At 59.0% G+C, this 9,319-nt stretch overlaps 1 protein-coding gene across 1 annotated transcript; it reads right to left on the bottom strand.

The window, feature by feature from the left end:
* Positions 1–3,157: 3,157 nt before the first annotated feature.
* Positions 3,158–5,333, bottom strand: EN1 (engrailed homeobox 1). Its single transcript, XM_065750621.1, has 2 exons — positions 4,615–5,333; positions 3,158–3,547 (listed from the first exon to the last, which is right to left on the bottom strand). The coding sequence occupies exons 1-2, from the start codon at positions 5,282–5,284 to the stop codon at positions 3,231–3,233; spliced, it is 987 nt and encodes a 328-aa protein (XP_065606693.1). The 5' UTR covers positions 5,285–5,333; the 3' UTR covers positions 3,158–3,230.
* Positions 5,334–9,319: the final 3,986 nt, after the last annotated feature.

Raw genomic sequence — 9,319 nt, 5'->3', positions numbered from 1 at the left:
GCACAGTTAGCGCTGCTTCGGACCCGACTCGACGGGGAGGGAGAGGTGCAGCGCGTGTTAACGTTCACTGTACAACACCGGGAGCTCCGCTCTCATCGTCCCGGGACCCTCCCGAGCCGCCCCAATGACACTGCGCCCTTCGACGGAGGGAACGCGGAGCCGGGCAGCGCTGCCCACAGAGCCCTGCGAGCGGCGGGGAGGGGAGAGGAGCCCTCTTGTAAAGCCCGCGGCAGTCGGAGCCCTCAAGATAAACATCATTAGAAATCATTGTAATTGGGATTGTGAAAGCTGACCTCTGACCCGCAGGGCTACGTGTCACAACCGTGTCTGCTTTGATTCCTCGAAAGGCGGCACAAAGGAACAAGCGCCGTGACAGGAGGCAGCGGGATCTGCGGCCCGGCCCGAGGGGACCGACGGGGGGGACCGCACGTGGCCTCCCTCCCCCTCGTCTTATTTGCATATGCAAAGCAGCCGGGAGCGGGGCCGCCCCGACGGCGGGACGGGGGCAGGCGGGTGGGGGCGGCCGCAGGGCCCTGGGGGCGGCGAGAAATGGGGCCGCTGTGGGGCCTTACGTGGATAGGGAGTGAGGGGGGGTCTCCTGCTGCTACCTCCGGGGAGCGGGTGTTGGAGGGGAGCTGACCCTCATTTCCGATGGGTTTTCCTCCGGGGCTTTTCCGCTCGCACTTCGCTCCGTCCGGCCACGATGCGGATGGGGGTGGGGGTGAGGGGGAGTGCTCTTTGACCGCAGCTCCGTGCCGCAGCCGGACCCGTCCGACACGGAGGACGGAGCGGCCTCGCTCACCGCTCCGCTGCCCTCTGTAGGTTTGGGGCTGGCACATGTGGCTCTGCCCCTGTCCCACCCGGGGGACACCTGTCCCCAGCGAGGCCGGACCTGATCCCCTTGTCCGATCCGCTTGGATAACGCTCGTGGAGAAATCCTAAATGCATAATTATCCTAGCAAGCCTGATTTGCTTAAATAATCCTTCTTAGGCTCCCCTTAATCTGCTCTATATTCCCTCCACCGTCTTTATCCCTGCCTGCTCCGGCTCTGCCGAGCTTGGTCGAGCACCGACCCCACGCCCGGGAGGCTGCAGGTAGGAGAGATGGGAGGGGAAAGGGAGGCCGGGAACCCCTAGCCTTAATGTCACCTTAATGTCACCTTACTGTCACTCGGGTTCCGGGAGGAGAAATAGCACCGCGCGGGTGCCCTGTCCAGTCTGCAGCCACACCGAAGCATCAGACAGCCACAGCGGGTGGAGATCCTCGGGAAGGGCCGGCGCCCGGTATTTAAGGAGAAATTACATTTTGGCCTCTGCAGCTTCAGGGAAGTGAGGGTAGGAGGGACAGAGGAAGAGATCTGAATTTAAATCGGAGCTGGGATGGGGGGGGAGCGACTTCTCTTCACCCCCCTCCCGACGGCAGAGAGTGGGGAGTGGGGTCAACCCGGCTCTGGAAGTGCCCCCAGCCCGGCCCCGCTGGGCAGGACTCTTCGCTTTGCTCGCTGAGGAAAACTGAAGTTTATGCTTCTGTTTCATCGAGAAAGGGGAAAGGGAGGGAGGAGTGAAGAACTTTAGATGGCGCTGTGCAACATCTCTACAAACCGGCCGAGCCTTCCCCTGGGCCTGCAGAGAGCTGCGGGGACCTCGGCGGGGTGGGGTATTACGGGGTGGGATCCAGAGGGTGGGGGTGCAGGGGGTGGGGTGCAATGGGGTAAGGTGGGGGGGCTCTCTCCGGGCAGGGCAGACCCTTCCTGTGCCTCCAGCCGAGCTCGGTGGCAGCACGCTGCAGGACGGCGGCGCTGAGCAGGGAGAGTTTAAAAAGAAAATAACAATAATAATAATAAGTATAATTTATAAAAAATATATTTAAAAAAATCAAACAAAAATCCCAGAGGCTGCTTCTCGCTGCTGCTTCTCCTCTCTTTAGGGGAAAGCCCCTAAAACCTCCGATGAGGAGAGGCTGGGGAGGCCGCACACTTAACTGAATGTGCTAGGCGCTGCCACTCGCCCACCCTAACGCCCACCCCGGGCCCACTATAAGCCCATTCTGAGCCCGCACTAAAGCCCCCGGCCCCACTCCGCCCGGGCACAGCCTCGGCGGGGCTGCAGGGAGCCCGGCACACAGCGGCTGCCGGAGAGGGGCTCCGCGCTCGGCTCTCCCCGTTTCTCCCTTCGTGCCCTCCGGCTGCGGGCCTCGGGGAAGGGGGGGGGAAGGGAAAGGGCTGGGGTTCCCCGTCGCGTGTCCCGTCAGAGCGGCACAGCCCGGCCCTCGGAAGCCCAGAGAAGCGGCGAGAAGCCGAAGCGAAGCGTGCTGGCGGTCGGGATCCTCCCGCAGCCGCTGTGCGCGGTGCGGGGCAGATGCGGGGCAACGCCGCGTTCCCTCCGTGCGGAGCTCCGAGCGGCTCCGGGAGCCCGAACGGGGGAGTGCCCCTGTACGGCTCCGCGTACGGAGCTTCGTTCCGCGTTAAAAAGGGAGACGGGAGGCGAGGAGACGAGGAAATATAAAAATAAAATAGAGAGATAGAAAAAGAGATTAAAAAAAATAAAAAAGGGGGGGGAAAAAAAAGAAAAATATCGGAGGTCGAAGTGCTTTAAACAGGAGAAACACTTTAAAAATCACTGCACTGATCCATCAAAAACCAAAAGTGATCGCAGCAGCGCTGTGTGTGCACAGATGCGTTTGTGCCACACACACACACGCACCGAAATAAGGAACCGCGGCAGCCGCGTGCTGAACACAGCCTACACTTTATTTCAGACTACAGATTTCTGAACATAATAAAATCTTTGGCTTGGAGCGGCCGTTCAGCCTCGCAGTCTGTGGATCAGATTTATTATTATTATTATTATTATTTTCCTCGGGAAAAAAAATAAAAATAAAAATAAAGAGAGAGAGAGGGAGAGAGAGAGAAATTCACACACACACACAAATAAGGATGGAACGGAAGAGCGGAGGCGGACACCGTAAACGAAGAGCGACGGACGTAGGGAGGAAAGGAAAGCAACAAACGAACAAAAGAGAGAGGGAGAGAGAAGGGGAGAGAGAAACTGTCCGGCAAATAGAGATCGCTACACATATTTCTTACCTGAAATTAAATATATACAAGGTCATATGTTTGGCTATATAGAGATTTTTTTTTAAGCGTTCATATTTTTTTTTCTCGTTCGCAGTCCTTATACTATGGATAGACAATAGCTCTGGGTTCGTGGCACCTGTCCGCGCGGGGCCGTCACTCGCTCTCCTCTTTGTCCTGCACCGTGGTGGTGGAGTGGTTGTACAGTCCCTGGGCCATGAGGTGCAGCGCCAGCCCGTTCTTGATGCCCGTCGCCTTCTTGATCTTGGCCCGCTTGTTCTGGAACCAGATCTTGATCTGGGATTCGTTGAGGCTCAGCTCCTGGGCCAGGCTCTGCCGCCGCTGCTCCGTGATGTAGCGGTTCGCCTGGAACTCCGCCTTCAGCCGCTGCAGCTGCTCGGCCGTGAAAGCGGTGCGCGGCCGCTTGTCCTCCTTCTCCGTCTTCTTCTTCTTCAGCTTCCTGGTGCGGGGGCCTGCGGGCAGGGCAACACACACCGCTGCGCCGGGCCCCGCCGCCGCCCGCCCCGACGGAACGTGGCCCGACGGAGGGGACCCGGCCCGGGGGAGCGGGCCCCGGAGGAACGAGGCCGCGGAATTCCCTCTCCCGCCGCCGCCGAGGCCTCGGTGTAGGCCGGAGCCGCTTTCCCGGCGCGGCCGTTCCCTTCCCCGCATTGGGAGCGGTGTGATCCCGGCACCGCGCAGCGCTCGGAGAGCCCGGGCCCGGCGCTGGGAGAGACCCCGCGGGCGGCTGCGGGCACACAAAGAGCGCGGCCGGGCCGAGCCGGGCCGAGGGGATCGGGGCACGGTGTGCGGACACCTCCCCGAGCCCGGAGGAAGGGGAAGGAAGGGAAGGAAGGGAAGGAAAGCGCGAGTGCACGGTCCCTGAGAGCCGGGAGCCGCGGCCCCTGACAGCTCGATCGCTCAATCCATCACCGCAGTCAATCAAAGCGGCTTTTCCCGAGTTTGAAGGCGATGGAAGTGTCAATAACGGCGGCGGAGCGGCCCCGGCCCTATCGCACCGCGCTGGGGACGGGGGGGGGGAGGTGGGAGAGAAACCGGGGTGGCACTGGGGGTCACCTCCTCGCCCTCCTCTTCAAAAAAGAAATATGAAAATAGCGATAAATAAAGAAATAAAAATTAAAAATATTTGCAATTAAAAACAGCGACTGACGGTGGCAAAACGAAGCGCTGCGGGCCCGGATCCGGGGGGGAACCTCCTGGCTCGGCCCCTCCAGCCGCCGTTTGCAGCCCTTCTTCCTTCCCCCCGCCGTAAAACAGCCTCCAGCGGCCCAACTACATGGGGCTGGGGCGGCCTCCCCCCTCCCCCCCCTCGAAAAACGGCACTTCGCGGGGCGGAGAGGAACGCACTCCCGGGGCACCCCGCTCTCCGCACGGCCCCGGCTCCGCGCTGACCCGAACGGGGCTCTCGGAGGAGGACGGGGACCGGGACCCTCCCCGCGCCGGGCCGAGAGCCACAGGAAGGGGGGCACAGGGAAGAAGGGCACGGGAAAGCGTAGGGGGGGATCCGCGCTATCCTTACCCGAGGACGGCCGGTCGGAGTACCGCGTGCAGTACACCCAGGCGGGCCACACCAGCGGCTGCTGCGAGTCGGGCTTGAGCACGGCTCCTCCATTATTGGAGCCCATGAGGAGGATGGCGGGGCTGCCGTGCTCCCCGTACTTGGCCGCCGGAGTCTCGCCGCCGTCTCCCTGCGCTTTGGTCGCCCCCGCGGCCCCCGCGGCCGTTCCGGGGCTCGCTTTGTTGGCGGTGCCGGCGGGCGCGGAGCCGTCGGGAGCGCAGTTCGAGTCCGGGCAGAGAAGGGCGGAGGAGGGAGCGTGGGGCGGCCGGGCCAGCAGCGGGTTGACGTTCTCTCTACCTGCGCTCTGCGCTCCGTCCCGCTGTTCCCGGCCGCCTCCTCCTCCTCCTCCCGTCGCAGCTCCGGTGGCGGCGGGCGGCTCCTTCTTGCAGCCGAAGTCCGGCCGGAGGATGTTGTCGATGAAGAAGTTGGTGGTGCGGGGCGGCGGCGGCGGCGGGGGGCGGCGGCGGGGCAGGGGCAGGGGGCAGGGCGCGGCGGGGGAGGCGGGCGCGGGGCTGGGGGACACCGGAGCGCTGTCGCCGTCGCTGCCGCCTCCGCCGCCGCCTCCACCGTTCGCCGGTCCCGGCGGCGCCGCGTCCCGGTGGTGGCCGTGCCCCTCCGGCGGCTCTTCCATGCTCAGCCCCCGCCACGGAGAGAGACGGAGAGGAGATCGCCGCTTCGCCGTTCGCTCTCGCCGCTCGTTTGCTTGCTCCCTTTTTTTTTTTTTTTTTTCTTCTTTTTTCTCCTTTTGCCCCCCCCCCAGCCCCCACACACAGCCACTTTACGCCCACCCCGCTTTGGCGGTGGGTGGCGGGTCAAAAATATTCACACGCACCAAAAAAAAAAAAATTACAAAAAAAAAAAAAGCGAGTTATAAAAAAAAAAAAAAAAAAAAAAAAAAGCACCAAATCCACTTGTTGGGCCGGAGCGGAGCTTTTTTTTTTTTTTTTTTTTTTTTTTTCTCTCCCCCTCGCACGGATGGATCCAAAAACCGGGAGACACTCGAGGGCTTCTCTCCTCTCCCCTTATATATTTCCAACAGCCAAAAAAAAAAAAAAAAAAAAAAAGGAAAAAAAAAAAGCCAAACCCGCGTGCAGCCGCCGCACCACGGCCCCCCCCGCGCCCGCCCCCCCGCGGAACCCCTCAGCAGCCGCGCATGGCCCCGCGCTGCCTCCACTCTCTGCCCGCGGCCCCGCAGCCCTTCCCCGGCGGCGTGCGCGGCTCTGCTTTCCTTTCTCCTTCTCTCCTGTTGTCTTTTTTTTTTCTTTTTTTTTTTTTTAATAATTCCTCCCCCCTCTTATTATTATTATTTGGTTTGCTCTTTTTTTTTCGGTTCCCCCCCCCAAAAAAATATTTTTTTTCGGGGGGGGAGGAAAAAAAAAAAAAAAAACAGGCCAATCTCTGACAGCTCCGATCTTTGCAACAAACTCTCCCTAAAAAAATCCCTCGGCCACACTTTTTTTTCGCTCGCACCGGAAGCACGTGAGGCGGCCCCGCACGTGGGGGCGGCCAATGGTTCGCCGCCGCCGCCGCTGACACCCCGCTCCTCGCCCAATGGCCAAACCCGACGGGGCGCCGCGATAAATACCGCGTGGGGCCGGGCCGGGGCGGCGGTGGCGGCGCGACGGGGCGGGGGCCCGCCCGTGGGAGCCCCCACCCCCCCATTATAGAGCCCCTGCCGTATAAAGCCCCATTATAGTGCCCCTAGTATAGAACCCCCTTAGAGCATCCTTATAGAACCCGTATTATAGAGCCCAATTCTAGCGCTCCGGTTTTAGCCCCCCCCCCCCTCCTTAGAGTGTGCCTGTCGTGCCCTGTTATAGTAGCCCGATTATAGAGCCTCTTTAGAGTGTCCCCATTATAGGGCTCTATTTTAGTACCCCGATTGTAGAGCCCCCTTTATAGTGACCCCGCTATAGAGCCCCCTTAGAGCGCCCCCATTATAGTAGTCCGATTATAGAGCCCCCTTTAGAGTGCCCCCATTATAAAGCCCCCCCTTAGAGTGCCCCCATCGTAGAGCCGCATTATAGCGCCCCCTTAGTCCTCCTCCCTCACCGCGCCGGCCCCATAGCATCCCATTATAGCGCCCCGTTATAGCGCCCCCACCGCCCGCTCCCCCCGCACCCCCGCCCTCCCCGGCCCTGGCATCCCGTGCTCGGAGACGCCCCGAAATCATAAAGCGTTCCCCCGAATCACGAAGCCCGCACCCTTCCCCGGTACATCCGCGCATGTAAACCCCCGTTGCTCCCTCTTTCCTTTCTGTTTTTGTGTTTCCGAGTCGGGGGGGAAAGGAGAGACGGAGGGGGGAGGGGGGGGTGAGGGGGGGGAGAGACAAAACTTTGCGTTTTTCAATTTTTTCGCAAAAGATCATGAGAATATCTTAAAATTTATATAGCGATGAATAATGCGAAGGCGACGGGCGAGCCGGGAGCTGCCTCGCTCCGCGCTGAGCGGTCCCGGTATCATTTTGGGGGATGCGGGGCCGCCCGCCCTGGGCTCGGTCCGTGGGTTTGGGCTCCGAGCGCGGCTCTCAGCACAAGAGCGGACACCTCGGGGCTGCGGGAGGGGAACTGGAGTTTCTGGAAAGGTGGAGAGACCGGTGAGCGGTTCATCGGTGTTTCGTGTTCCTCAAAAATCAGCGCGCAGGGAAAATAAGAGGAATAGCGCACAGCCCTAAGGCCGGGTTTGGTGCTTCTCGGCCTCCCGGGGCCGCAGCTGCTGCCATCTCTCCGCTGCCACCCGACGGCCCCGAGGGGGCTCCGTGCGGGGCTCCCGCGGGCACCTGAGGGAAGGGCGGCCCCGAAAAGAGCCGGTCCCCCCCCCCCCAAAAAAAATAAACAACAACAGTGACGAGCGGAGGGGAGGCCGCATCACGTGCCGCAGCCCGTACGTCCTGTGTGCGGGATGCGGATGTGCCATAGGTATGTATGGACGCGGGGACGGACACCGGGGGGGTGGCACACGGGACCGAAGCCCCCCCCCGCCCCAACCCCCCGCTCTCCGCTCTCCCGAGGCGCGCTCGGCTCTTTCCGTACCGCGGAGCCTCCCGACTCGTCCTCCCCCCCCACCCCAACCCCGCCGCCCCAAAACGCCGCAGCGTACAACGTCCGCACTGCAATGAACGCGACCCCCGCTCCCCCCTCCCCCGCCCGCATCCACAACACCGTATCATTTACTCGCCCGAAATTGGGTTTATTTATATTTAAGTTAGCAAAATTGAAATCTTTATCCCAAAAGCGAGCGTGGGTACTTAATTAAATTCTAATTAGGACACTATCAATATCCCATTTAGCCACGTAGCCTTTGGTGAGCCGCGGTCCCTTTCAGAGCCGTAAATGGGGGCTCGCCGCCTTATCTCTCCTGCAAGAGACGCCTTGAGAAGGGCTGCAAAAGATAATTTATAGGTTTTAATTACTCTTCATTCCGCCTGATCAGCTTGGCGTTCATCACAGGACGGCGAATAAAACCTGGTCAAAAGCACTGTCACTATTCCCTGGCAAGACGCTTAATCAAAGTAAGCAGGGCCATATTACACGCTGCGAGCTTCCTCGCCGTAATTTCCCAGCTGCTGATAAAGCCGGTTGAATAATGCCGCGGTCCTTCGGAGACACCATTTACAGAAATGACTTTATTGACGGCTTAACGTCGGTAATTCATTTTACCTTTCATGTATTGGGAGCCCGGATTTGTTACAGTAATAGGATGATAAATGTCCTGGCGGCCCTATAGCTTTTATTATTGAACACAATACACACACCCATCCTTAAATGTTCCAAAATTGGGTAACAAAAGGGAGAGAGAGAGAAATCGAAGCCTTTAACTATTTAATTTGCTTCCCGAGCGCTGGGAATGGGGGGGTTGGGGAGGGGGGGGTGGGAGGAGAAGAGACGGTGCCGTGTGTGTATGGGGGGATCGCTCCATCCGGAGCCGCTCTGGATTCAGAGCTTCGCTATAATCGAGTTGGGTTTGTGCGCGGAGGGGTGGGGGATCACTGAGGAGGGTTAAAGGGAAAGGCGAGGAGTATTTCCACGCTGGGTGGGTTTTTTTTGTTTGTTTTGTTTCGGTTCTATTTTTGTGTGGTTGTGGGGTTTTTTTTTGTTTGTTTGTTTTGTTTTGCTTTTTTCCGGCACCGAAACAGATTAAATATCACAGCGGACGGCTGTGGCGCCGACCGCGGTGATAACGTTTGCATCGGAAGAACGGAAACTTAAAAAATAATAATAATAATAATTAGTCGTAATAACAATAATAACGACTCCCGATAGGAAAAATTTCCCCTCGCCCCTCTGTCCCGCAGCGCGCTCCGGGGCCGCTGCCGTCGGGGTGCGGGAGATGCCCTTCCTCTGCAAAAGGACGGTGCCATTGCTCCCATTTCGTTTGTATTCCTTTTCTTCTTCCTTCCTTCCTTTCTTTCTTTTTGTAAATTTGTTCTTCTTTTCGAGGAAGGCCGCCGGAAGGAGGAGGGATTCCAATTCAATTCGAAATTCAAATTGAAATGAAAATCAGAATTCAAATCCTTTATATTTTGTGTGTGTGTGTGTGTGCGTTGTTTTCCTAAAAAGGAGGAAGTATAGGAACGTGGTTAATATACGCTGTGGTAATCCTATTTCCAGGTCTAGATCAGATCTCATTGGGGCCTTTGCTGAAGGACATAAATGAGTTGTTCCAA

The sequence above is a fragment of the Cyrtonyx montezumae genome, unplaced genomic scaffold, assembly GCF_038088225.1.
Source record: "Cyrtonyx montezumae isolate F1298 unplaced genomic scaffold, pur_monq_1.0 scaffold_7, whole genome shotgun sequence".
Taxonomy (NCBI): Eukaryota; Metazoa; Chordata; class Aves; order Galliformes; family Odontophoridae; genus Cyrtonyx; species Cyrtonyx montezumae.
Note: the sequence above shows the minus strand (reverse complement) of the source record. Positions and strands in the feature narration are given on the sequence as shown.

Coding starts and splice junctions, on each gene's coding strand:
- EN1 (XM_065750621.1), bottom strand. CDS start 5,284: ATGGAAGAGCCGCCGGAGGGGCACGGCCACCACCGGGACGCGGCGCCG. Junction 3,548..4,614: donor CTCCGACCGGCCGTCCTCGG/GTAAGGATAGCG, acceptor CCCTGCCCGCAG/GCCCCCGCACCAGGAAGCTG.